A 27,114-nucleotide genomic window follows, 5' to 3' on the forward strand; every position below is an offset into this window, starting at 1 on the left:
AAGCATATTGTGCCACTTTGCTGCCACAAAGGTCATAAATTATATCTTCATAGCCAGCCTGCTGCATTATGCCATTCTGCTAGAGGACTTGCCATGTGGTGGGATCCGTGAGCTAGGAAATGACCACTGCACACTGGCCTTCACAGCATGGTGAACACAAAAGCTCAGAATACAGAGTCTGCAATTGCAAACATTCAGGCAATCAAATCTGAGGCTGACTTGTCAATCATGTTCCAGGTAGACGGGATGAACTCTGTTAGAGTCAAGAAATGGAATAGCTGGAGGAACATCAAAGTGCATCAGTTAAGTAGATAGAGTTTGCATCTGCCTGCACAACTAAAGATGCTATGGATACTTTCATTTTCTCTTTCACATACCTCCATATGCAAAATTAAAGTATTTGTTACAGAATATGCAAATAAAACTACTGAAATTCTTTTCCCACCATTGTAACGAGATCTTAGTTCTAAGACAGGTCATCAAAAGGCAGGAAATTCACTGACAAGTGTGACAGACACTGCAATCTCTGAAATAATTAAATTGGTTTTAATGCCCTTTATCTTGTACAAGGTTTTTGCATACTGTTATCTAGCCTCAATTTTACCTTCTTGCCAAATTGCTGGACAAAACCATTGTTGGGGTGAGCACATTGTGTCTGAAACAGATCTGTCAGTACACAGAGAATCATGATCCTTTCCCAGAACCATTTCCAGGTTCAGAGATTTACTAATTTATTTGCAGACCATCAAGCTATCTGAATCTTTAGGATTCTCAGCTGACATAGAAAGAGACAGCAGGGAGAATTCTCACATGAAGAAAGTCATGGAACCTTCATGAGAAATCAACAAAACCGGGCCAGCCTAAGTTTGTACCAGATGGGTTTCCAGCACTCTGATATTCATGTTATTGTTGGAAACTCAGTTCCTGGAGCAAATTTTATTTCTGTCTTCACTTGGTTAAAAGTTAAAAACCAGCTTTACAGTTCTTGCACTTCTTGTTGAATTAGTTATTAATATGGAATATGCTGTCAGCAAGGACTTTAAGCTGAGTAAAACCACTTCAAACAGAGCAGATCACAGAGACTGCCAAATAATATCTGATGACATTTATGATAATTAACATAAAATGGCACTGCAATAACCCACACTGAAAACCACAGGCAGAGCCTAGATCTGTGCTCTTAGAACTCAGAAGACAGGGAAAGTTCAGTCTCCAGGTAGACTGTGAAGATTCTTCATAGCACCTTAAACAAATGACGCTCCAGTTTCTCTTCTGCTGTGTGAAATGGGCACTTACTCAAAGCATATCTTTAGTTGCACTTGTTGGCAATGTCTTCATCCTCAACTGTGTCTTAGGCTTCAGCTATCCAAGCCTCTCCACTTTTCTTCCTTTACATTAAATGCACACTATGTTTCTAATTAATGCAGCCAGCAAATCTTGACAACTTTAATTCCTCTACATGCATTATTTCTTTGTCTAGGTCATCCTCTGTCTCACTCTCTCCTTTCTCAGATCAGATGTGGCAATCTGGTAAACCCCCACTGACTGGAAAAACAGAAACATACTCCCTCCCATCTTTTAACAAGGAAAATAATGAAGTCTCAGGGACACTACAGGCTCAGTCTCATTCTCTGTGCCTGACAAGATCATGGAGCAGGTCTGCCTGGAAATTATACCAAGGCACATGGAAAGTAAGGAAGTGATTTGCAACAGCTTCACTGGCAGATTTGAGGGCCTTCCATGATGGGTGAGGGCATTGGTGGATGAGGGAAAAATAACTGATGTAATCTACCTGGCCTTGTACAAGCAAAGCACATGACACTGTCCCACACAACATCCCCATCTCTGAAGTGGAGAGGCCCAGCCCACACCACAGTGGGGAAGGGTTTGGCTGGATGGTCACACTCAGTGCAGTCCCTGGCTCAATATCCCAGTGGAGATCAGCAATGAGTGCCATTCCTCAGGGGCTGGGGCTGGGACAGGGGCAGTTTAACACTTTTGTTGGCTACATGGGCAGTGGGACTGAGCTCACCCTCAGTGAGTTTGCCCACAACACCAAGCTGTGAGGTGCAGTCAACATGCTGGAGGGAAGGGATGCCATCCAGAGGGACCTGGACAGGCCTGAGGACTGGGCCTGCACAGACCTCATGAAGTTCAACAAGGCCAAGCACAAGGTCCTGCACCTGGATCAGGGCAATCCCAAGCACAAACACAGGCTGGGTGGAGAATAAATCAATAGCAGGTCTGAGGAGAAAGACTTGGGGGTGTTGGGGATGAGAAACAACATCCTCTTGCAGCCCAGAAAGTCAAACACATCCTTTTGCACACCGCCAGGATGTGCTTGGCTTTCTGGGCTGCATCCAAAGCAGTGTAGCCAGCAGGGCAAGCAAGGTGATTCTCCCCTCTGCCCTGCTATGGTGAGACCCCACCTGGAGTCCTGCACCTAGATCTGGGACCCACTACATAAGAAGGATGTGAACCTGATGGAGAGAACCCAGAGAAGGGCCACCAAGATGATCAGAGGGCTGGAACACCTGGACTATAAAGGCAGACTGAGGAGAGTTGGCATTGTTCAGCCTGGAGAAGAGAAGGCTCCAGGGAGACTTTAGAGCAGCCTTCCTAATGGCAACCTGCTAGAGAGCTGGAGAGGCACCTTACAGGGGCATGTAGTATCAGGACAAGGGGGAATGGCTTTAAACTGAATGAGGGTAGGTTTAGGTTAGATATGAGGAAGAGATTCTATTCTATGAGGGTAGTGAGACACTGGAACAGGTTGCCCAGGGAAGCTGTGGATGCCCCATCCCTTGAAGTGTCATGGCCTGGCTGTTTGGGATTTTGAGCAACTTGATCTAGGGAAAGATGTCCCTGCCTATGACAGGAGGGTTGGAAATATATGATCTTTAAGGCCCCTTCCAACCCAAACTAATCTAGGTTCCTATGAATTCTATTTCATGGGATCCTGGCTCTCAATATATAACTTGAAGAAAAGTCTGCTATGATTACTCATCAATCCTTGTGGTAAACTTCTGTTTTCTGTCATGCCCTTCTACAGACTTCTCATATCTCACTTCCCAAATTCTGCTGCCCTCAACCAGAAAGTTGCTTCCAAAGTATCCTAATGACACCTTAAATTATTCTTCCCTACCTAAAGTATATAGCTGTCTAATTTCTGGTTCTGAATGAATTTCTATAGTAAAGATCTTCTATTATGACAACTTAAAGTTGGACTTTTCTTATTTAGAAGAGAGTTTGCTCTCTTCCAGAATCTCCTCTATCCTGTTGCATCTCTTATTTTTTTGGCTTATACAGCAATCTTATATCCAGTACACTGCAAGTTTGCACATTTTCTATGTCTTAATATCCTCTTGTCTTTGCATCAGATTTGAGCACCACTTCCTTTACATTTGAGGCCTGACACTGCTTACATTTTGCCTATTTATCTCTCCAGTCTTCTTATCTTTACTTACATAAACATATCTTCTTTTTCTCCATGCCCTTCTCTAAAAAAAAGCTATAGTATCTCTTCACATGCATTACTAATTCCACGGTCAATGGTAAATACTGAGATAATAAAGCAGTGTTACTGTGAATAGCACACTGAAAACCTCAGAACAGTCAAGAGGAGTGTCAAAATCCTATACTGAATGTTAAAAATCAAGTGGATAAAAATATACAGAACACCCTCCCACAAAAAGCAGTAGTCAATGAGATGTTCCTGAGACAGAGATCATCCATCTGAATTTGTGTTTTGCATTATTTTCCTTATATGATCATTATTAGTCTTTCTTTTACTTCTTTAAATAAGACTTTAATTCACACTCCTCTGTTCCAGTGAACATCAATGCAGACCATTTTGGAACACCTGTCTGATCGAACAAAACCAGAACACCAGACTGCAGTCATCAGAACAGTTTAAACACAGTGTGCAGTTCAAGTGCCTGAGCAGTTAATTTCCTGTCAACTTTAATCTGTTTTCTGTCTTTTCCTCTTATGTCTCTATCCTCACTGCTAATTATTCTGACTTGGAGCTTTAATAGCCAAGGCCTTTTCTCTACCACTGACCACAGAATTGTGCTGGGGAAATGCTGTGGCTTAGGAAAGGAGAGGGACCCTGGAGTTTAAAATTATTTTATCAGTTGAGGAAGTGGAGAAACTGATACAATATTATTTTAAAATAACCCACACAAGAGTATTCTGAAAAAAAACCAACCCCCAAACATATTTTTCAGTGAAAGTGGTGGGCGACATTCAATTTCTGGTGACAAGTATTTAACACAGACTTTTCGTTCTGAAACATCTTCACCCTTCCCCTCTGAACAAGGGCAAGTCTCTTCTTCATTCTGATTGCAAGATTAAGTATTACCTGTTCTTATCCACAATAATTGTTTTTTCCATTTTTTAATTCATGAACAAGGAAAAGAGAAAAGCAGTTTAAGACAAAGCTAAATTAAATTCATCACTTCTCTTTAAAATACTGATTTAACCTCATATTCTTGAGGTAGCTTTTCCTCAAAGGGCACCCCAGTTTCTTATTCAAAGACATTATTTTTCTGTGGAAATTTTCAGTAGAATTACTGTTTTCAGTAGCAGAGTGAGCCACAGGATTTTGCAGCTCTTAATTCAAACCATGCAGGACTAACATAATACTCACATGTGCTTTACCTAAATCATTCTCATCTACACAAAACTCCCGTCTGTCCTATTTGTGTTCCCACACTGCTCAGCATCTTCCCCATGGTACCAACATTTATGCTGCTTTATGCATCCCATCTTTTTACTCTCACCACCCTCACGGGCTGGCTCCTCTCTTCTCCATGAAGCATCTCCACTTTTGCTGGCACAAAAGTTATAGCACTTGGTGAAAAAAAATGTAAAAGGAAGGAACCTTATTTAACTTTGAAAACAAGTCTCTGTGCACAAAGAGTGCTGCATTTCTTTACAGCTTCTAGTACCCATCAAATTCCACCAGATGTCGCCTGGTGAAATTTCAGTATACAAACTTCTCCACTGCTGCTCAATGGATAGCCCGTCCTCTGGGATAACACATTTAATCAGTGAGGGGTAATGGCCAAGCAACTTCACCTGGCAAAAGGAGTGAGAATGTGTGAACGAAACAGCCCTGCAGACACTGAGGTCAGAAAACGAAGGGCAGGAGATGTTCTAGGTGCTGGAGCAGCAATTCCCCTGCAGTCCCTGGTGCAGAGATCTACTTGCAGCCCATGGAGCAGCCCCACACTGGAGCAGGTGGATGTCTCAGAGGAGGCTGTCACCCCATGGGAAGCCTGCACTTGATTAAGGGCACATAATAATGAATTGGTTTTTGTTTCTGTTTTCCAGAGAAAAATGTAATTTCAGCTGTGCCAAAAAACCCCATAATTGCTCAATATTTCAGCTTTTGTACAAATTTCTGCCCCTTCAAATTAGATCAGTTTCTAAACAAAAGCATCATTTAAATGTGAAGTATCAGTGTTTCATTTTGGAAATATTTACTGCTTCCTTGTTTCAAACCTCCAGAATGAGACATTCTGCAATTTTCCTGAAAACTATCCCATATTCACAATTTTTTTCAGATTCTGCAAAAAATGAGTTTTGTATTTGTAATATTTTAGCTGGCAAGGGTGGAGATGCAGTAAGAGTACACCTACAACTTAATTAAGAGTTCACAAGGTCTGAACTTAAAAGTTCACATGAGGCTGTGTATATATATGGGAAGTGTAGAATTCCATGTGCTAAGTAGGTACTTAAGAGAGAAATAATTGAAAATGTCACTACAGAGAAGATTTAAGACTGCTTTTTTTTTTTTTTTGAGGAAGACATGTGGAAGAATTTTCATGGAGGTTGTGACAAAGATGTGATAAACAACTAGCAGAAGTAAAAGCAGTGAGAAACATGAAGTCTCTCTCTAGTTTCCCAAGACTAAGATTTCCTTTTTGATATTAAACTCAGCATTGAATAATCTCCTCTGGTTTTACTCTCTGAACTCTGCTGCAGGTTTATCTTCACTCATTGGCCTCCTTAGGAGAGCCAATGAACGGACGGCAGAATTGCTCAGCCTGCTTCCTCAGTGTTTGCCTGGGTTCTCAGCACAGGAAGCTCTGAAAAGTCAGAAGGAGGAACCTCTCCAGCTTTGAGGAGCCAGTCAGCCCAGAGCATGCACAGCTAAAGGAGAGGCATGGGAAAGGGGGAGAGGAAACACTGACACTGGATGCTGAGGATGTATTGGCAGGCAAGAAATACTCCCCATGACCACAGTTAAGTTGGTGGAGGGATGGATGGAGTGAGGAAGCTGCCTGAGCCATGAAAACAGGAACCAACATGAAGATTGCTGGGAAGACCGTGTATGTTTTTGTGCTGCTCACCGTCACCATGGTCATGAGATTAGCAGGTGAGTCTAACTGGACCAATTGGCCATTGGGATGTAAGAATGGGAAATGTGCACAGCTCCTTTCTTTATAAAAGCTATAAATAGTTCTATGGCTTTAATTAAGTGCTAAAAATTATAATGCACAGTTAAGATATGCTTTCCCAATACCCACTCCTGCTCATCTTTTCTTAGTGGTCACAAGGCTGCCAGGTATTTTCCCTGTGACTTCTGTGTAGGCAACTGCGTAATGACCCTTAGCTGGGAACATACAATTTGTCACAAATGGCCTTTTTACTAAGACCTCCAAATCACATCATCTGAGAAAATGAATCTTTTGACACCCTAAAAATATGCCTGGGACAGTGTTTGGGAACTTGAAGCTTTTGGACATGTAGTTTCTGCTGAAGAGAGGCTGCAGGCACTTTGAAATAGGGCAGGGATCTCTCAGACCTTTCAGAGGAGAAGTGGAAGGTCTCTGATGTGCTGATAGAGGGGCGCAGCTTCTGGAATTTCATTCTATGGTGCATGGCCAGTATGAAGATGGGAAAGGCTTTTGTACCAAGGGCAATGGCAGTCCAAATTTTCTGTCTTTTAGTGTAGTTGACTTCATTTTAATACAGTTTAGCTACAGCAGTTAATGTTTCCCACATACTGCTCATTTGCATTTTCAGAGCTTATGTTTTTCCAGACACTATAAAGCAATCCAGGGATTTGATAATGGAGCTAAGGATTTGAGGAGCAGTTCCAGAAACTTAAACTGTTTCTGTATAGGAGGAGGAAGGCAGATAGGCCCATGAGATCCAAATTAAACTTTGGACATCTCTGAATAATATGTAACATGCATGTGTCCATTCCTATTATGGACAGATAGAACTAAACTACATGGACATGAGTTACTTCATTCCTATTGGTCAGAAAATAAAAATATCTCCTTTGTGGTATTTTAAAGCAAAACAGATGCAGTCATTTTTGGTAGTGATGGAACACCCATCTATAATGTCTGGTGTGATGAGGAGAGGTTCTAAATGGTTACCCCAGTGCTGCCCACTTGAAAAATTTAAATACTTCTTGAACATTATTAACATTATTTGGATCATTAACCTCACAACAGGCACACTGGTGGTAAAAGATCTGTCCCTATTCTCTAGGTAAGAACTATGTCAAAAGAATACTGAGGAAGCTGCTCAAGTTCATGCAGATCAATTATGGTATCATCAAAGACAATCTACATTTTTGAAGACAGTCACTCAAAAAGTAAAGGAGCATGAATACACCACAGAATATTAAAGAAAAAGTGGGGACACAAAGAGAAATCACACTGTCAAAAATGATTTTAAAAAATTCAATTTGCTGGAAATATTTTTAAAAAGTCCAATGCCAAAAAGTGGAGAGTTGTCACCCTAAGGTGTTTAGGTTTTAACTTATTGGTGTCTTAGTTAACCAATTATATTGCCCTTCAAAGATTATAGAAAAAGGTGTTCTATTGAAATCTAATTTCACACCTGAAACCTCTTTCCTCAACCTGCTCCCAATAAAAAGCAGCCTACATTTGATGGGAAGTTTTTATCAAGCACTGCTCCTAAACTTGTTTCCTTCAGTATGAGGATGGCTCTTCTGAGCAAGATCTAGCAGCAAGGGTTTTTTCCTTCAGAGAGCACAGGCTAAATGTGTCAAGCTGATCTAATGTGCATATTCTGTCCAGATAATTTTAGTCTTCAGTGTTGCATGAAGCTCAGAAGGAACTATGTCCCCCCCTTCTGAAGACTAGAGCAAGCTACTCTGAAAGAAATGAAGTCATGGAAAATTTGTTGTATGTAACCAGACTTTATCTCCATTAACATTTTCCTTAACATTTCCTCAGCGTGTTGTTTTGTGTGACTGGGTTAGTTTTTACCACAGCAGATGGAGCAGCTCAGAAAAAAGGCTGAGGTTGCTTCCTAATTGTCATACCTAGATCTGCCCTCAGGAAGAGTTGGATAATAAGCTACTGAAGTTGTTGGGGCATGATCTCTACTAAAAATCCTTTTGTGACAATCCTCAGTAGCAGCAGTGAAAAAGACTCAGAATTAAAATATTTTTGATAATGCTCTGAAGGTTTCTCTAGTTTAGCTAAGCACACGACACCTCAAGTGGTTGTGTATACTCCAAGGGAGAATGGTAAGGACAGGCAAGGTCTTCCATGAAAAGTCCATGCAATAAATCTCTTTTTATTGAAATAACATTTACAGCATTTGACTGGGTACATACTGCCTCTGTAGTTTATCCTGTGACAATGGATATGTGCAAGTGCTTCACAGGAAGCTGCAAGAAATCCATTATCAGTAATGAGATGCGATTCCCTATGGTTGTTCAATTTTATCAATAGTGAAAAACTGAAGTCGGTGACATTGTGCTGGAATAATAGACTATGAGGTGAATGAAGTAAAGTTAATTTACAGAGCTACAGTTCAAGTTTGCCTGCATATATAACTTCCTTGAATGCTACTGCTTTCATTTAGTTTCTTTCCTTAATAAAACCAGTACATTCTTTTTCACTAGTGCCAATGTTTTGTTGCCTTTTGACTATCTCTGCCCTAATATGTTTCACTGCATCTGTCTCTGTAGATTTCTATTCTAGTTTATAGTGGAATCTTGCTCCAGATACAAAAAATGATAGCCAAAAAATCTATTATGGTAAACTTTCATTTGTCTCCATTTCACTATTTCTTTGCTGCTCCTTTGGGACGGTGTGCTGGAATTATTCTGACTTCTTTTACCCTAAAAGCATCTGAACCCAAGCAGCCTGTTTTTCTGATCCAAATTCTTTAAAATAATTCTGTACCTTTAAATAAAGCAAAAATTTTCATAGAACACATCTAAACTGCCATAGTCCAATCTTCCAAACACATCCTTATGAAACCAACATTTTATTTTGCTGTGGTCCAAACACAGAGTGCGTTTGTGCCTGAACTTGTCTGCTTTCAAAACCGTGGAAAGAAGGAGGGTCAGTCTTCCAAACTGACCGCATACTTCATGACTTACAAAGCAAGCAGATTTTCTTTAACTGTGAGTGCACTTTTTGAGGTAGGTGCTACTTAAAACTCACAGTGGATGTATTTTGTATAATGAGGTGCAATCATTCTTAAGAAAAAAAGCATAGAGAATTTTCTTATGCTGCCTTATCTTGGTGTTGAATAAGACAATACTGTGATGAAAACTGCAATGCTAAGGGTAAGCAAGGTATGACTATGATTTTGACCATTAAAAGTGAGGTCAGAAGGATGTTTTCATAGCAGTTTGTTATCTGCTCTCTGCAAAGTATGAAAAAGAAGGCACACAACCTACAGTTTGCAGACAATGATCTATTTTTGTTTAGAATAGTAGGAAAACGCTGCTTAAGCATAAGTGAAGAGTATTTGTTTTATTTTTCTTCTCACGTGGCCGAGAGTAAAAGGCCAAGTTCAGCACATAGAACAAAATATAAAACAATCTGTATCTGTTTCTACACTGAGAACTGGAAGCACTTTGTCACTTGTGATGTCACAGTGCTACTCTGAAAGCAATACTATCCAAGGCACTTTCACATCCAGTGCAAATCCCTTTTGCCCTCTTCCATTCCAGCTCACATTCTGCAAGAAGGAAGATTTATTTACTTACTTTGCACAGTTCAGAAGTAGCAAAGTTCAAAGTTTACAGCCCGACTGATATACTGTGTGACAGCTTATTAAGCTCAGTGATGATTTAGTATCAGCTGAGGATTTGGCCAACAGTGTTTGTTCTCTTCATTTAAGAAGTGTACCCATCCTTTTTTTTTTTTTCCCCTACAGTCATACTATATTGAGACATAACTGGTTTACAAGGGGATAAATCAATGAATTGCTGGATCAAATTGCAGGCATTTTATTAGAAAACACTTTTCACAAACAATTTGAGCACCAAAACAAGTATCCATTTTATTGAAAAGCTGATTTAAATACTGATTAAGACATGGTTCTGTATTTGACTTTCCAGTCAAAATTTGTTGGACTACCTATTTTTTATTATGATGACATTTTTAGCTACTGAATTTCAGCACACATCTAACATTCTACTCATCAAGGTCAACTGATTTTTCTTGTGTGACAGATCAATTCTTTATACTAATAACACTGTGTTCTTCCTGCTTTCAACAAATTTCCTCACACACTGCTGATACAGCCAATGCCATTAGTAAAAACTTAAATGGAATTACGGCAAAAATCAGCTGCTGAGAAACATTATCAGCAAGCTACCTTAAAACTGGCACCACCATTTAATTGCCTTTTCTTTCTCTCCTTAACCCAGTTCTTTATTCATCCCTTGAACAGTTGTAGTCCCTGTAGTTTTCCCTTTATTCTTTCAGCTTAATTTTTTTCAAGGGGACACTGTATCAAACACATCTCTACCTAAGTGAGCTTTAGCATCTTTTCATTGCCTTCAAAATCAGCTGTCTTGAAAGACTGCTTGAAAAGATACTGGAGAATGCTTAAGAGAATTGAAAGATCATAGAAAAATTACACACTAGGAGCTGGCAACTGCAAAGGTATATTCCACCTTGAGAGGGAAGACTGAAACCTTGGGATCACTATTGACTGCTATCAGTGTCCTCAGCCCTCTGCAACATATAATGAGTCATGTTGAAGTTTGCAATCTTAAAAAATCCAGCCATTCTATGAGCACTTCATATTGCAAAACCAATGACAAAGAGCGTGAGATTACTATCTCAGTTTGCATGAAGCAGCAAGAAAAAGTGATAATACTTAATACTTTTCTTGGTGGCAAGAAAAGTACTGCAAGTGGCATGGTAGTGGCGACAGAAAATAAATGTGTTAAAAGAAGAACAAAATAACAATTTTGAGTATAAGGAAAAAAGGAATTTTGATGATAAAGGAAATTCCTAACTAGAATGAAATGAAAATAAGACATCTTTTCAAGGAATAATGAAAACTATGGGTAAAAGAGTATGAGCGTGAAACTAGCAATAAAGGTATAAGTCTTTTAATGTGTCCTTTTAAAGATACATCTGTGCTCAAAAAGCTGTGATCTAGGTTTCAAGAAACAGAGGCTTATGAACTTAGGTCAGCTATTTGATGTGTTTCTATAATGAAATTTAATGTAGTCTAACTACTCGCTTCTCACCCGAAACACAGGAAAGGTTTTTAGCCCACACTTCATCCTGTGCTGCTGTGACTATGTTTTCAAAGTCACAAATCTACACTATATAAGAATCTGTCAGTACATCAGCAATTCCTACCCTAGTACAAAGCACTTCTCTTTCATTTCATTCCAGACAAGCCTTGCTGGGTGTCACAGGAACTCTGTGGCAGTAGAAGGGGAAAACAGATGCAGAACCAGACTTGTATCTGAACTCTTCCAAGCATCCACTGTTGCCTTTTTGCTTATGACTTGCTGTGACTCATATACTACATTCATTCCAAGATACAGTTAGTCATTGGCTGTGGTATGATCATTGTTTCAGTTCATTATATCTCTAAGTTTAATACCTACAGAGGGTGTAGGGGGATGATGCATCAAAATGCTCTGGTAAATTATTACTGTAAGAAATAAAGAATCAAGAGAATGTCTGAGAAATATGTCTGAGAAAGTAAAGTAGTCTCTTTATAGTGCAAAAAACTCTTTAATAGTTAAATTTTGCAAGAGACTGTCATGGAAATTGAGGCAATAAAAATTTCTACTGTGGTTTAAAACCTGCTATGAAGAATAACAGAGGCTGGAAATCTTTCATGTTTGAAAGCAGCACTTTCAACCTGCATAACTGTCTCTGATTTTGCAGTGATTCCCCTCAAAAGTTTAGTGGCTTTACAATCAAATGTTCCTGTTTTTAAAATCTTTGTTCTTTCAGTGTGAGGAAGTCTCTGAGAAATAGGAGAAATGACAAAATAAGTGATACTGAAAAGAAGCTGGTGTGACTCTTATTCATGACAGCTTTCAAACACTGCATAGACCAAACAGAAAAAAACCGAGCAAATTTTTTCCCCCAGTCTTTTCAAATTGCAGTAACCTTACAATGACAACAATAACCAGCACATTTTTGACAGACAAATGTGAACTGCTCAACCGAGTTTGTTTTTCCATAAAAGTGGAATCTGTCAGTGCGTTGGAATGTGCACTTAGTGCACTGCAATAGAGCTTGAGAACCTTCTCAGACATGGCTTGAAGTATTCTGCAACAGTCAAGGAGAGACAATGAGAGATGACATAATTAGATCTCAGAGGCTGCAGTCAAACTGGAGAACCTCAGTCTAAAGGCCTGCTACGACCAGATGAGTCTTCAAGGTGAAATCTGATCACAATGGATTTGCATTCACAACCAAAATGAAATGGTTCAGTCTGGTGCTGTACAGAACTCCCAGAACCCGACTCCTCTGTTTTCCACATCAGCGTGACAGACAGCATGTACTTCTGGTTTCCTGAGCTCTGCTCTTTCTGGCTAACAGAAAAAATGATTGCTGTTTTCCAGAGTCAACTCAATTGTGAAGAACATAACTGAAAATGAGATGTTATTTAAAATAAATAGGCAACCCTTTATTTCTTATCTCTTGTGTACAATGAAATAACAGTGCTGACATTTAATTACCATCCCATTTAATGCACCAAGATGAGCTTGATAGCTCACACCTTCAAATCTCTTGTTCTCTGCAGGCCCACAGAAGTTGAGGCCTTGTTGCACTAATTATTCCCTTTTTCAGCCACAGCCAGATGTCAGTTCAGTTCAGATGTAAGATGAGATTTCACCTCAAGAGCTGTAGCTGTGCAAAATGCTGGTCAGAGCCTCCGAGAAGAAAAATGCTGATGTGGATGCCATAAATCTGCCTTAACACACTGGTCACAAACCAATTGATTATCACAGAGGAAACAGCAGCAAATGACTTTTAGCCACTTTGCAGCATGAAAAGACCATTCCAGAAGACAATGGTGTGGTGAGAGGTCTGAATTAAAATACTTGCAGCACTGAACATTTTCTCTTTAACAGAAATGGAATACTGTGCTGGTTTTTAGCAGGGAGAGAACTCATTTTCTTCCTAGTGGTTTCTATGGAGCTGGATTTGTGCTGGAAACTGTGTTGACATTACAGAGATGTTTTGAGCAGTGCTTACACAGAGCCAAGGCCTTTTCTGATTCTCACACCACCACTGAGTGGACTGTGGTCCAAAAGAGCTGGAAAGGAACACAGCCAGGACAGCTGACCCCAACTGGCCATAGGGATATTCCAGACCATGTGGCATCATGCTCAGCACATAAAACTGGGGGAAGAACAAAGAAGGGATACTTGGATCTATGATGTTTGTCTTCCCAAGTCACCATTATGCATGATACAGTCCTGCTTTCCTGTAAATGGCTGAACACCTACCTGCCTTTGAGATGTTTTTTTCTTCTTGTGTGCATAGCTTTTGCTTTACCTATTAACCTCTTGAGTTTTCTCACCTTTCTGATTCTCTCCCCATCCCACTGTAGGGGGAGTTTACGAGAGAGAGCTTGTGGCTGTGTGGGGCTTTGTTGCCAGCTGGGATTAAACTACAAGAAACACTTCTGCTTGTTTAGTTCTCCTGTAGAGTAGACATACGCCCTCTAGGTTTAGTGAAATTCCCAGAGGAAAGGGGAGATTGCAGCTTCCCTCAGAGCTCCTGAGTACATATCCAAGAACACAGGCTGGGCAGGCAGCATAAGGAGGACAAAGAAAGCAGATCAGGAGACCTTGGCAAAGGACTTGATTGTAGCAGGCCCACAAGAAATAATGGAAGTGAGGGAAAAGGAGTTCAGGTGTGATCATGTAAAAATGTGCAACCTGACAAGTCAGCAAAAGGGTGTGGAGTAGAAAAGAGGACTGAGGGAAAGAACCTGTTCTTTAGGGGCAGAGGGACCAAAGGAGATTTATTTTCGTGTCTTTACTTTCATAAGTAAAGCCAGCAATTCTGTGTCCCCTGCAGACCTGTCACTTTATGATGTATTGATTTATATTCTAATAAAATATACTTTTAGATACTTAATGGTTTTTGGTATGCTGATTAGAAAGAGAAAGCAGAATATGTCCAACTTCAATCCAATGAGAGGTCTTACCAACAACTTCAAAGTGGAGGAAATGCTAAGGCTGACCAGGAAGGATGGGATAGGGATGGGGATAACTTCTATTTAAGGAACTGCCTTTGTATTTGGGGATCCCGTAGCTATTTACACATTAACTTCTGGGAATATACATTTTGGATTGCTTCTGAATAAAGCTAATTCTGTGGTAAGAGCTAGTAAGTTTTGACCTTTCCTGGGATAATATTTTAGTTTGAAATAGAAAGTTCATCAGAAACTTCCATGAAAATAGATGACATTATTCTTCATGGTTTGGAAGCTCCCCATCAAGTATTACCCAGGTCCAGTCCTATTTTGCTTGTGAGTCACTTCAAAGTCGCTTCAGAAACACAAATTAACCAAACCTTTAAGGATTTTTGGCAGACACATTCTTTTGTAAAGGAAAGCAAAAGATCATGTTTCTAGCAGCATGTACCCAAAAAAGAGCAAATCAAGGAAGAAAATTCACAATTAATATTTACACTAATGCTGCTTACCTGCACTCTCACAATAAAAGAGGGCAATAAAGTGAAGACAGTTTAACCTTTTATATTATAAGACCTCTTTGAAAAAGTATGAAGCTGTGTGGCTAGGATAAGCAAGATGATTTTGTACTAATTAATGTGTCATCTGGGGAAAATTCTTGTCATACTTAAAGTCATCTGAATCAATAACAAGATACAGGGAATTTCATACAATTTCTACAAATTTTCTATAAACCTAAAATTGTATTTAAACTTGATTCAGCAGATTTTAAGCTTTCTGATGTGGTTTCTTGGAGTGAAGTAAAGTGAATGGTGCCTGGTTCATTCAGAGGAGAATATAACAGAAAGGCATAGCAAACAGCATCACTTTCACTGCCTCTTAGTTTACAGCCTTGAAGCTTGAATACCCATTGTGTTGGGTTTTTAACATTGCAATGAGCTGCTTAGGAGATACTGAGTTGAAAGACAAGTAAATTTCTGCTGCTTTAATATGTAAATGGAAGTCTACCCAGTTCAATATGCACAACACTATCATTCTTGTTCAACATTTGCAAACATTATCCAAAAAAAACCCCAGTTCCAACACAGGGCAGTTTGGGTGCTCAGGTTTGCTTAGTCATTTTCAGATTCCCACTGTATGGGATTTCATATGAACGCAGAAGTAAAAGTTGTTTATTTTGTTGGCAGCAACGGTTAGAGAGAAAAGCCACTGTCATGTGGCCAGATGCAACAGTCATATTCCTGTATTTTAGGTCCTGTGAGCAACCCACTGGAGGATTTGCTCACACAAGCACAGCCTTTGGATGCGGAACCGCTGAAGACAATGGGCAGGAGTAGGGTCCTCCTCCAGTATCCAGTCTTATCCACTAAGATGATCCTCAGTGGGAAATTTGTATTGCAGGGGTTGGCCATGACAGGCCATTGGCTCCATAATCCACAGCTGTAGGAAGAGATGACAGACAACGTGCAGATGAGCACAGCCATGGCCTCACGCTTGTTTGTAGCACTGCAGACATTTCCCTGTGAAGTCCAGACCACAACTCCTGGGCTCCCTCTCACACATTCTCTTTTTTTTCTCCTCAGGAAACAACTCCTCAGTGTTAGTGATGACTGTAGGTAACAGCTCAGTTCTCACCTGCTTTCTCAAAGGAAATATAACTATGCTAACATGGACAATAACCCCCAAGGCTGGAGGCCTGTGCACCTTGGTATACAGGGTTGATACGAACGAGACACACAGAACAACCTGTAGTGACAACATAAACTGGATCTTCAGAGCAGGTCTGCCTCCTGCCCTTGGGATATGGCAAGTGGGGCTAGCCCAGGAGGGAAATTACAGCTGTGAAGCGGCAACAACAGAAGGGAATTTCCACACAAGGTACCACCTGACCGTGCTGGGTAAGGAATGTGCAAAAGGGAGCTTTTTAAAAATTAGACTAATGAGGGTAAGGTTAGATTAGATATTAGGAAGCTATTTGGTATTGTGAGGATAGTGCCACTGGAACACTGATTGTCCAGAGAAGCTGTCGACATCCCAGTGTTAAAGACCAGGGAGACTTGAAGCAACCCAGTCTTGTGGAAGGTGTCCCTTTGCATGGCAAGGTGGTTGGAACTAGAGCATCTTTAGAGCATCTTTAAAGTTCCTTCCAACCTAAGCCATTCTGTGATTCTGTGATTCTTGCTGGGACAAACTCATGCATTTCATTGGGAGTATCTCTGTGTCTCCTTTCTCCTTATTTCCCATAACTCTTCTCCCTTCTGCTGCTCCCTTTTTCCACTGTCTAGTTAGAAGTGACAGGTGTGAAGCAATTTCCCATGTACACACAGAGGGTATGAATGGCTGTGATGAGGCTCAACTGGATGCGGGAGAGTTGGGCAAAAGGGAAAAAGAGAGCTCTTCTTTGTCTCGTGTGTTTTGGGCCCATGTTGTGGGATGGGGTGGGATGGGATGGGATGGGATGGGATGGGACGGGACGGGACGGGACGGGATGGGATGGGATGGGATGGGATGGGATGGGATGGGATGGGATGACAGCCCCAGCCTTATTCTCCTCTTTTCACTGGGTTCAGTTTGGGTTCATTTTGGGCAGAGGACAAGAACAGCCCATCCCAGCTGTTCCAAACTAACTCCATGCATGTCCCCTTGCTGGTGCTTTGCAGCCCCCCCGAGGCTGAGCCTGTCCTGTGATGAGCAGGGCAGCCCTGTGTGTGAGGCAGCGGCAGGGAAGCCACCGGCTCAGCTCTCCTGGGTCCCAGAGGGCAGCTCCACTGCAGAGGAGAAGTGCCACAACAACGGGACAGTGACTGTTCTCAGCAAGTTCACAGCATGTAGCACCAATGTCACCAATGTGACCACCTGCATGGTGTCCCACCCAGCTGGGAACTGGAGCCAGTCCATATCCTGCTGTCCCTCAGGTGAGCTTCCCTTTGTTCTTTCAGTGTTCAGAGTCCTGTTCAGCCCTCTGTTCATGTACCAAGCAAACATGAGTGGCACTGGCAGGATTGCAGCAGGAAATGTGGCAGCTGAGTTTCCAGTAAGAAATTTGCTGGGAGGGGGAAGGATAAACACAGGTAGTGTCAGAACTGTAAAACCCTTTGTGAACTTTTAGGAAAGATGGATGCAGTGGATTTGCCATCCGCCTCCAGGGATGAATGGAAAGGTGGGATCAATCCAGAAGGTCATGATACACAAATGTTTCAATGGTACGATCATCCAGATCTATGTATTGTAACCCATTGGTGCCATTACACGTGGCTAATTGTTTGGTTACACATGGGTTGTGACAGAAAGACTGAAAGCCAGTTTACAGTTCTCAAAGCTGGCTGGCAGGTGAAGGCTTTAGAGGCTGAAGCTTAAGATGTGGCTGGGAAGTTGTGTGCAGCCATAGGTAATTGACTGAAATACTCATCTGGAAGAGAATGAGAGCTGAGATTTGCTGGGATGCACATGCAAAGCCTGCAGTAGTGCTGTGGGTAGGAATGGCCATACAGTGAAAGACAAGCTTCCTCCATCGAGGACTTGGGGGATGTTGTTTCTTCCCAGTTGTGTGTCTGGCACTGTATTCGAGCCATCTTAGGTCATCCTCTGAAGTACAGCACACAGAGAGCACTGTCCAGGAGATGCCATCCTGACAGAGGCAGAAGGGAAACAGGGTCTGTGAGATGTACCTAAAAGAGCATCTGTTTCTCCTTAGAGAAGATTGGATTCTTTCTTCCCCGTGTCATCAGCCTTATTGGCCTTATGAGTCTCCTGTTCTTGCTGGCTGCTTTTGAGCTCTACATCTTCTTTAATAGGTATGTATGGGACACAATACACATAAACCCCTTTGGCCAGTCCAGAGGAGCTTAGAAGGACTTCTGGTACTAATTAATGGCATGCATAGTCAGCTCAGTCTGTCCCAAACCCATCAGTCCTGCACACGTTCATGGAGTTTTGCCCGAGGACTGGAACAGCTCAGCTGAGGCAGACAGGGAGGGAGAGAAGTCCACACCTGGCTCTTCCTGCTGCCATAAATCATTCAGAAGAAAAAATACAAAGGGAATGGTTAGGGGTTTTCCACCTGATGGAGGGATCTGAATAAACATTGCCAGGCTATGAAGATTAAAGAAGCAGCAAAATACCCATCTGAGCTCAGAGCCAGTCTTTTGGCCTCTTTTTTGCTCGGCAAAGAAAGCCAGGGAAGGCAGGGAAGGCAGTATAGAAGGGCAGGAAGTATTGAGAGAGAGAGCTGAACAGGTCTGCTGCTGTTGTAACTACTGGGGATTTCTGGCAGCTTGGCTGATTAGTCTGTCTAAGCTGGCCTCTGGCACAAGGTGCAGTTGCTGCCCCGAATTCCTCTGCAAACACCACAGAGGCAGAACTAACTGCTGTCTTTGAGTCACACTTTAGCTTCACTCTGTGCCAGGGCTCTTGGCATCTCTCCTTTGGGTGCTGGCTGGAGCATGGCCAGCTCTGGTCATGCTCATGTGAGACCACAGACATGAAGCCTTATGGTATTGGGTTTCTCTAACAAATAAAAGGGAGGAATTCTGTTTTTACACTCCTAGAAACCAAAACTGCATTCTAAGAACAGCCTTGTCCTCACATTTACGGTGTTGGTGTCTTGTTTCCTAGGAAAATGTCAAACTTGTGCAAACCAAGGCAGCTCCCACCTGCAGAGGTGTCTGGGCTTGAGCAAAGATGAAAGAAAGTGCTGTTATGTGTCAGTGATGTGGTCTGCAGCAAGAACTCAGCAAGAACCAGAGCTCTCAGAAGAAGGAAGCGAACATTTACAGTGCAGCCAGTGTAATTGTGCAGAAGCACAGCTTGCAAGCTGGATCCTCCCCAACCCTGTCAGCTCTGTCTTCCATCCTCTCTCTAGTGCAACTACAGGTGCTGTTACCATGCATGCAAGTATCAATCTTTCTGTATAAGGTCAAATCTAACATATATGCAATAGGGAATTAACTCATATTGTATTAAATTAAGTCATTCAATTTCAGGTACCTTGTATTCTAGTATTTAAGCAGCATGTCTTCTAGAAAAAAAAATCAAGAAAAAATGTTTGTGTCTAGTAATTGAGCAGCAGCTTTCCCAGGAGGACCCAGGAGGATCCCACACAGGACTGAAGATAAATTTGAACAAGTCTCATTTTTGCAATAAAAATTTTGAAGTATTTCACCACCAGCTGCAAAAACAAAACAAAACAAAACAAAAAAAAAAAAAAAAAAAAGAGAGAATCTTTTTGAGCTTGAGCAGTTATTTCTGTGCTACATGAAGCACAGAAATTATTCCAATCCTGAGATCTAAGGCTCACTCTAATTTATCCCTTTGCATAATCCAGAGAGCTGCAGCCCACAGAACACAGGTCTTGAATGTTAATTTATTTAAACACATCGTACAGGTCCTGTCACAAAGGAACCCTTGAGTTGAATTGTTCATCTGATGACATACTGCCATTTCTAAGCCTCTGAACCATGGAAGAATACTTGTCTAAGACTGAGTTAGTTTTCATGACAAGTGCAAGGAGTAGGAGAGGGCAGAGACCAGAGAAGTCAAAGCTGGAACACAACCTAGATCTTTGTTGTTCCTTCACTGCTTCTACCCAGGCCTGACCCCATCTCTCAAGCTTTGTGAGCCTCATTTCACATCTGAATCAGCTACTGAAGGAGTCAGGGCCAAACCCCTCATCTAAACATCAAAGATCAAAAAATCCTGCTTTTCAGGCTCAGCACAGTAACCTATGCAACAGTTATCCAGCTTTATACCTCAGAGGAAATGCTGTATCACTGCACTCCCTCTCCTGTGCAGGTTTGCTACCACTGCCCTGCCGCCTCTCACCCTTTCTTGGTGCAGCCAATACACTGCTGTAATCCCTGCCTGAGGAGGTTTTTACGGGACACCAGCAGGATGCAGACAATGATTCTGCTGGCTCAGCACCATGAAACTGCTCCTTTCACATTTACAGACCCAGCTCCTTTCTGTCCATCTTTTAACACATGGAGCTGTTTGGTCACAGCAGAGTCTGCATTCTGCAGAGCTGACACACAATGTGAATGCACCCAGAGCTAAGAGCTAGAAGAATAAACAATTCAGAAACTAAAAAAAAAAATACTGCTAATTGTTTATGGTAACCTAACTACCTGGAGGCCAACAAGCAGAAAACAACAGGGACTTTAGCTGGTACTTGTAGCTGTCCTGATGTCTGAATTCTCATCAGCTGCCTGCCTGCAATTCGTGCTCAGCTACATCTCCTCTGTGCAGGAGCTGAGCAGCTCTGAGCACCTGCCCCTGCAAACCTTGGTGCTCAGAGCTTCTCTGCTGGCAGGCTCACTCTGAGGCTGGACCGTCCGCAGAGTCGCAGCTCTGCTTGGCTCTCACAGGCTGTGTTAGAGACAAAGGGACCACACAGAGAGGATCAGCTCCCTTCCCTCTCTTCACAGGCTCCAGGGCAGGTCACAGTTTCAGAGATACCAACAAAAGATGTGACCTAGGTCAGCCACAGACACCAGTGTCCGTGGTATTCAGGACATGTTCTTTGTGAGCTCCACTTACGGGGTTTCTTTACTTTTTCTCCAGACTGGCCAGGTCTCCAGCCCGTAGGAAAAATAGCTCATAGTTTTTGTTACAGTTTCCATTCAAATAGGTCAGGGTCTCTCTTTCCTCCATGAGGGTAAAAGAGATCAGATTCACATACCAGAGTCCACAGGGTTCTGTAACAAGCCTTACCCTTACTCCTTGTTCTATTTACTCTCAAAGCCATCCCAAATCCTTCTGCAGGAGGGAGCATACAACAACCTGAGCATTCTGGAGTCAGAGTTTCAGCACAGGCTCCAGGGCAACTCCCAGAGCAGACTAGAGCATCTCTCCTTCCTCTTGCTGCCTTTCTTACTGGTGTGTTCAGTACATGATGATGACAAATTTGGTTGGAATGTGCTAGATTGAGTTTGTAGCCATGACTGCTGTTCAGCTGTTAATCAGCATGCAGCACACCCTAGGAGACATTTGGCATTATGGCATTTGTCTTCCCAAGCCACTGTTATGCCTGATGGATCCCTGCCTTACTGGAGAGGGCTCAACAGCTGCCTGTTGATAGAAGGTAGTGAATGAATTCTTTGTTTTGCTTTTCTACACATGCAATGTTGTTTTAATATTAAACTGTCTTCTTCTCAACCCACAAATTTTCTTATTTTTACCCTTCCAATTCTCTGTTCAATCCCACCTGCGGAAGTAGTTAATAAGCAAGTAGCTGTCAGGGGGCTTAGTTGCTGGCCAGGGTTAAATCACAACAGCAGAAAAAAATGCATGCATTTTTTGTGGTACTTGTCTTTTGTTGTTTTTGTTGTTGTTATCACATATACCAGTATTAAACTATTATCTTCCTCAAAAAAAGCCAAAACCAAAACAGAATAAAATGTAAAAAAAAGAACCCAAAACAAAAAACTATCCAAAACCCCCTAATAACAACTAAAGGAAATATGTTCTAACAAATTCAGGTTGTTGGCAAGAGTGATGCCCCTTGCTATTTCATCCATGACCAAGTGGATTGACCTGTTTGGGAGCAAGGAGCTGTCAGAGCTGGAGGTTAGGGAAATGCACACCAATTGCTTCTTAGCATTGTGGTCCCCACTGCTGTTGGACACTTGCATCAGAACCAGGCTGCTAATCAGCAGCTCAGTGGAAAAGTAAAAGAAGAATATTCACTGCAGGAGCTACAGTATAATGATATTGGCCTGCATTCTCCAAGAATTGGAAGTCTTCCAGAAGGACAGGGCCAGTCAGGGGGTTGACTTCAGATTTCCTTGTCACAAGGTCACACTGCAAACTCACAGCAGAGAAAGTGTCACAATGACCTTTCTTCATCTGCTCTTGGAAGAAATGGGAAAAAGAAATGAATGTCATAGGGGTTTGTTTTTGGGGCAACAAGTGGCAGGAAGCAGCTTAGGAAAATGTTCATCTTTTGTTAGGAAAACAAGAAGCCCCAAATCTAGAGGTTTCCAGCTACATATCCATGCATGCCAGTTGCTCTTATGTGACTTTTTGGCCTGATGTAAACTGATGATTTCTCTGTGTTCGGGCACTCATAATGAGAATTTCCTCAAAAAAAAAAAAAAAAAGGTAGGCAAAAGATTCATATTAAGAAAATCTCATAACTGAAACTGCTCAGAGCAATGTGCATCAAACTGTGCTTTTTACTGACATGTAAAGTTGAGGACAGGAAGTTGTTCTGGAGCAGACTGCAGATCGAAGTGGCTGTTTGGGGCCTCTGCCCAGTGAGACACAGGCTGAGTTACATGCCTTCAACAAGGCATACCAGATTTGGGTATCATCCAGAAAAACAAAAGCATTTTCTGGGGAAAACAAGGTGCACATTTTAAGTGAGAGAAATTGTGCACTCCAGGAAATTAACTGAGTTTACTTCTGTGAGGGCTTTTTGATGTTTCATGCATGCCACTGCAGCATTCTCACTAGTGATAACATGGGCTTTAGCAGTGACTGTGTAACCAAGGTAGTGACTGGACCTGCTCTGGGCAGCAGGGAGAGCAGGCAATGTTGCATGCGTTCTTCTAAAGACTTTTGGCATGATCTTCTACAGACTTCCTATGGACAAGCTGGAAAAGTAAGGGCAAATAAGTGCACAGTGACATTGATGTACAACGGCAGAGCTGGAAATACCCTTATGATTAATGTTGAATTTATAAATGCCTCAATTTGCTTCAACTAAAAATGCCTTAGAATTAAGTATTCAGATTCAACATTTAGAAAGACCTTTGAATCTTCCCTGAAGTCACCCAAAAATAAAAGAATTCACAAAAAACCCCCACAAAAACCCCCAAAACCCCACAGTTAATCAAGTGCTGTTTTGGCTTAGTTTAAACTCTCTGTCTGCCCTTAAAGATAAGTGTTGTTATTTGCCTGATTCATAAGATAGAGATTAAAGAATAGAGAGCATATTTTAGAACTGTTACCTTGGTTTTACATGTAACAAACACATGAGAAAGAACATTGGCAAGTCTATCTAGTCTCATGCACCAAGATATGAATAACCAGATTAAAAAATATCTGGAGGCTAATCAATAAATGTATTCCCATGCAAATGTAAGAAAAATAGAATTTTCAGTCCACTTTTGAAGCAGAGAAAAGTTTGGAGGTGAAAAGAATATAATTTCTTGCCCACGTTCACCCAGCTGCTTAATTGTTCTGTATGTCAACTCATGATGCAGCAACAAAATATTGTACTCATGTAGCATTTGGCATTATGCTGGTGAATGTAGTCCTGAGTGAATTACTTTCTATGGTACAGTCATTCCTAATAATGCTCTGATGAAGTGTACAGCCTGAGACTTGAGACAAATGAAATAGCCATGTAAATATAGAATCTTGGAATTTATTTTAATTGGATCTTTGCTTTTGTTTCTTCTTCAAACCTAGCCTTTACCTCACCCTTATTTGCAGAAATAAAAGAAACATATTGTAGTAGCCCTGGTGAGTGAGTTTCTGTAGGAAAACAAATATAGCACAATGGAAGGTACTCAACTGACTTGAATCAGTTGAGCTTTGCACACACTGTCAGGACACACCTCATTAACAAGTGTACTTGTACCGAACATTTCATTCAACTTTGAGCCCAAGCAACTTCGTACAGCCAGGAGCCATCACTAGTCTGGGTCAAAATTTCCAAGCGCTGCAGAGAAGTTGCTCTGGTCCTTCCCTGCTAGGGCCTGTCATGCTGAGATTGCAGCAGTAACATCATCACTGCAGATGGGGGTATCCAGCCAGAGCATGAGAGAAAAGAAACAGTGGCATCTCTTTTAAAAGCTCCTTTCTACAAACCCAGCTACAAGTTTTGCTTCTCTTGATGACAGCAAGGCTCAGCATCGCACCCTGGATACCACAAGACCACAAACAGACTTTGGAACTTTGCCCATTTGCAGATAATCCATTCTTGAACTCTCTTGGGGGAGGAAAGGGAGCGCACCTCAGACCAGGAGAAGACACTACTCCAAGTTCCAGCACGGTGTCAGTGTCAAGCAAGTGAAAAGCTATCACCAGATCTTCTAATAAAGCTGTTTCCCCTGCAGTTTCTTTTCTCCTACAGAAACCATTTGCCTCAGCTGCAGGTAATTCCAGTGAAGGCCCAGCCACAGATGGTCAAAATAACAAAGTCCCTTGTTAATTCTTTCCGCATAGTCTTTCCCTGTGGTTTGTGTACACTGCCACATTCTGACTAATTACTGACTGTAAAATAATGCGCATATGCTATGCAATGTTTGGGCCTTTTCTTACTGCTTCTAACTGCCTAATTTTCAAATCTTTAATAATGTGCATTTAACATATAACTTTCTTTGCTATTTTTTTCCTATCATCATCTTGATGTAGTATGTAGTATGTTCACACTAAAGGTGCAAAGTGAACAAAGAGTAGGTGGAGCTTCTTGTGAGAAAACAAGCCATTGCTTCTAACTTTCCATTACCAAAAGAGAGATCAGTAAGTTTCAAATCTTACTCTGCCATACATGCTTATTTGCAAGAGAGAAAATCTGTGACCACAGGTTCTTTTAAGTTTTACTGAATGTATCTGTCCATCAGACGATTATGAAAAATCCACCCCCATATTTTCAGTGTGTCAGCTCTCCAGAGAGCTCTGTTCTATTTATCCTAAGTTAGCAATACCTTGCTGGGTAAGCACCTCCTAATCTTCAGCATGTTTACTCTCACAATAGCACTTCTAATATGCATAGGATTATAGTTAGAAAACTACATGCAATTACCTGCTCAATAGAAAACAGGAAGTCTGAAATCTGGAACAAGGCTGAACTTAGGTTAGGCTACAGAGTGTGGCATCTTGATCCATGGACCCTTTTCTTTCATGCAGTGGGCCTAATGGAAGTCATAGCAGTGGCTTCAGAACCTTTATCTTTGTGAAATGTGTCACTTTGAAAAGGGATTAGATTAAAAAAGAGAGGCTAAAAGCTTTATTCCAGAAAAGAATGCCCTGAAACATGAGTAGGAGAAAAATCCTTTTAGTCTGGTGAAATTATACCATGTTTTTTTCACAAGTAGGCTTTAGGCAAGCCTATGCAGAATCATGAGTGAGTGCTTGTAGATAGGATGGGAACAATCAACTCTCAAGAGTGTGCAACAGTTCCCATTATAAAAGTCTCGGTTTATAATATTATCAAATATTATGAGTTTGGGCTGGAATTTACTGTGGTAAATATCTGCCTCAGCCTGATATTTTTTCGCTTACTTTTTCATTTAGATTAACATTTTTCTCATACTAGAAAGTGTTGATAATATTTTATCTGAAAACCTGAAGCAGTGACATGTCTGAGATTTGGTGGTAAATGTTTTGTAGTCTTTGCCTTTCTCTTAGTGCTGAGTCCTCATAAAGGCCTGGCCAGAATTAATCAGGGGATAAAGACTTCATAACTGTACAATTCATATATGCAGTGTACTGTTCACTGAATCTTTCTTCCCAGAGAAGACAGTCCTGTATGTTCCTTTCTTCCCAAAGGAACATCCAGAGAATGAAAGAAAAGGTATAGTCCAGTGCTGCTATAATATTTTATACTCAGATATATGAGTGTAGACCCAGATCCTAGGAGTCTTGGGAAAAGCAATTATATAATTTTGAAACAGAAAGATTACTAAAGACAGGAAGATATCTGTATAAATTGAAACTCAAGCCAATCCTAAGAATTTAAGTAGGAGCAAAATAAAAACAAAGGGCTAGGCCTGCCATTTCCAAAAAGGGAAATGGAGCAAGAGTGACACAGCCCTAGGTGAGTAACAGGGCAGAAAACAAGACTCATTGCATTTCCCAAGTCAGGGGGATTTAGGATTTCTAGATTTGTCATGAGCCTCTAGGGTTCAGAGGAGGAGTCCCATAGGTGTATCTCAAGAAGAAACCTATAACCATCACCATCAAACCAAATCCCTAGTAGTTATGAAGAGCAGGAAGGAAACTGAGGAAGAGTGACAAACAAGTGTCACTCTTGTCACACCATTTAGTCCATATGCCCCATGCAGAATGAGCTTGCTTTAGGAACTTGCTTATAGATTTTTTTTCTTGTAGATCACATAAGCCTGAAAGAGAAGTCTGTGTGCCAGAAAGATGAAAAAGATGAAGAGCTGTGAAAAAACAAAGTTTAACTTTACCTGCCCTGTGTGGGTCAGTAGCTGTCCTGAAAGCCTGTGGCACTGAGATCCTTGGCTTCCACTTAACAGAGGTATTCCACGTAGAGACACTTTTCTCAAAAAATGGGTGAAAACCAGCAGAGCCAGTGGTTGAAACAGAAGTCATGAGCCAGCCTTTCTTTCTGCTTTTTGCCTCTAGCTGTGTCAACACCATGACCAGTGGCAACTACTTCCAGCTTGCCCCTTCTAGCCATTGATGAGAAGGAGCACTGCACAGTTTCATTACTGGAATTACATGTGTCCAAAGTCCATGTGACTTCATTTCATTAAGTATTTTGTATCTCACTCATTCTCTGGGAGGCCTCAAATCTGCCAGTGAATGTGCACCTCCAGAAGGGAGACATTGCAAGGATGCTTTTTCTACAGAAAAATTCTATGGTTGTTCTTGCTTCTGGGATATAAATAAATCAAATTGTTCTTTGGAAACACGCAGATGCTGTGGATAGGTTTATTTCATTTTATTTCATTTTATTTTGTCCTGTATCACTGAGCCACATGAAGTTGCAAC

General features: G+C 41.3%; 1 protein-coding gene across 1 annotated transcript; it reads left to right on the forward strand.

Annotated features, from left to right (window-relative positions):
- Positions 1 to 6,127: 6,127 nt before the first annotated feature.
- Positions 6,128 to 26,546, forward strand: LOC129134743 (cell surface glycoprotein CD200 receptor 1-B-like). Its single transcript, XM_077174679.1, has 5 exons — positions 6,128 to 6,385; positions 16,011 to 16,325; positions 17,088 to 17,342; positions 17,537 to 17,587; positions 26,485 to 26,546. The coding sequence occupies exons 1-5, from the start codon at positions 6,298 to 6,300 to the stop codon at positions 26,544 to 26,546; spliced, it is 771 nt and encodes a 256-aa protein (XP_077030794.1). The 5' UTR covers positions 6,128 to 6,297.
- The last annotated feature ends 568 nt before the right edge of the window (positions 26,547 to 27,114 follow it).

Source organism: Agelaius phoeniceus, chromosome 2 (genome assembly GCF_051311805.1).
Source record: "Agelaius phoeniceus isolate bAgePho1 chromosome 2, bAgePho1.hap1, whole genome shotgun sequence".
NCBI classification, from domain to species: domain Eukaryota; kingdom Metazoa; phylum Chordata; class Aves; order Passeriformes; family Icteridae; genus Agelaius; species Agelaius phoeniceus.

Excerpts from the sequence above, each read along its gene's own strand:
- LOC129134743 (XM_077174679.1), top strand. The coding sequence starts at position 6,298 with ATGAAAACAGGAACCAACATGAAGATTGCTGGGAAGACCGTGTATGTT. Across the intron at positions 6,386-16,010 it reads CATGGTCATGAGATTAGCAG|GAAACAACTCCTCAGTGTTA; the intron begins GTGAGTCTAACT and ends TTTTCTCCTCAG. Across the intron at positions 16,326-17,087 it reads GTACCACCTGACCGTGCTGG|CCCCCCCGAGGCTGAGCCTG; the intron begins GTAAGGAATGTG and ends GGTGCTTTGCAG.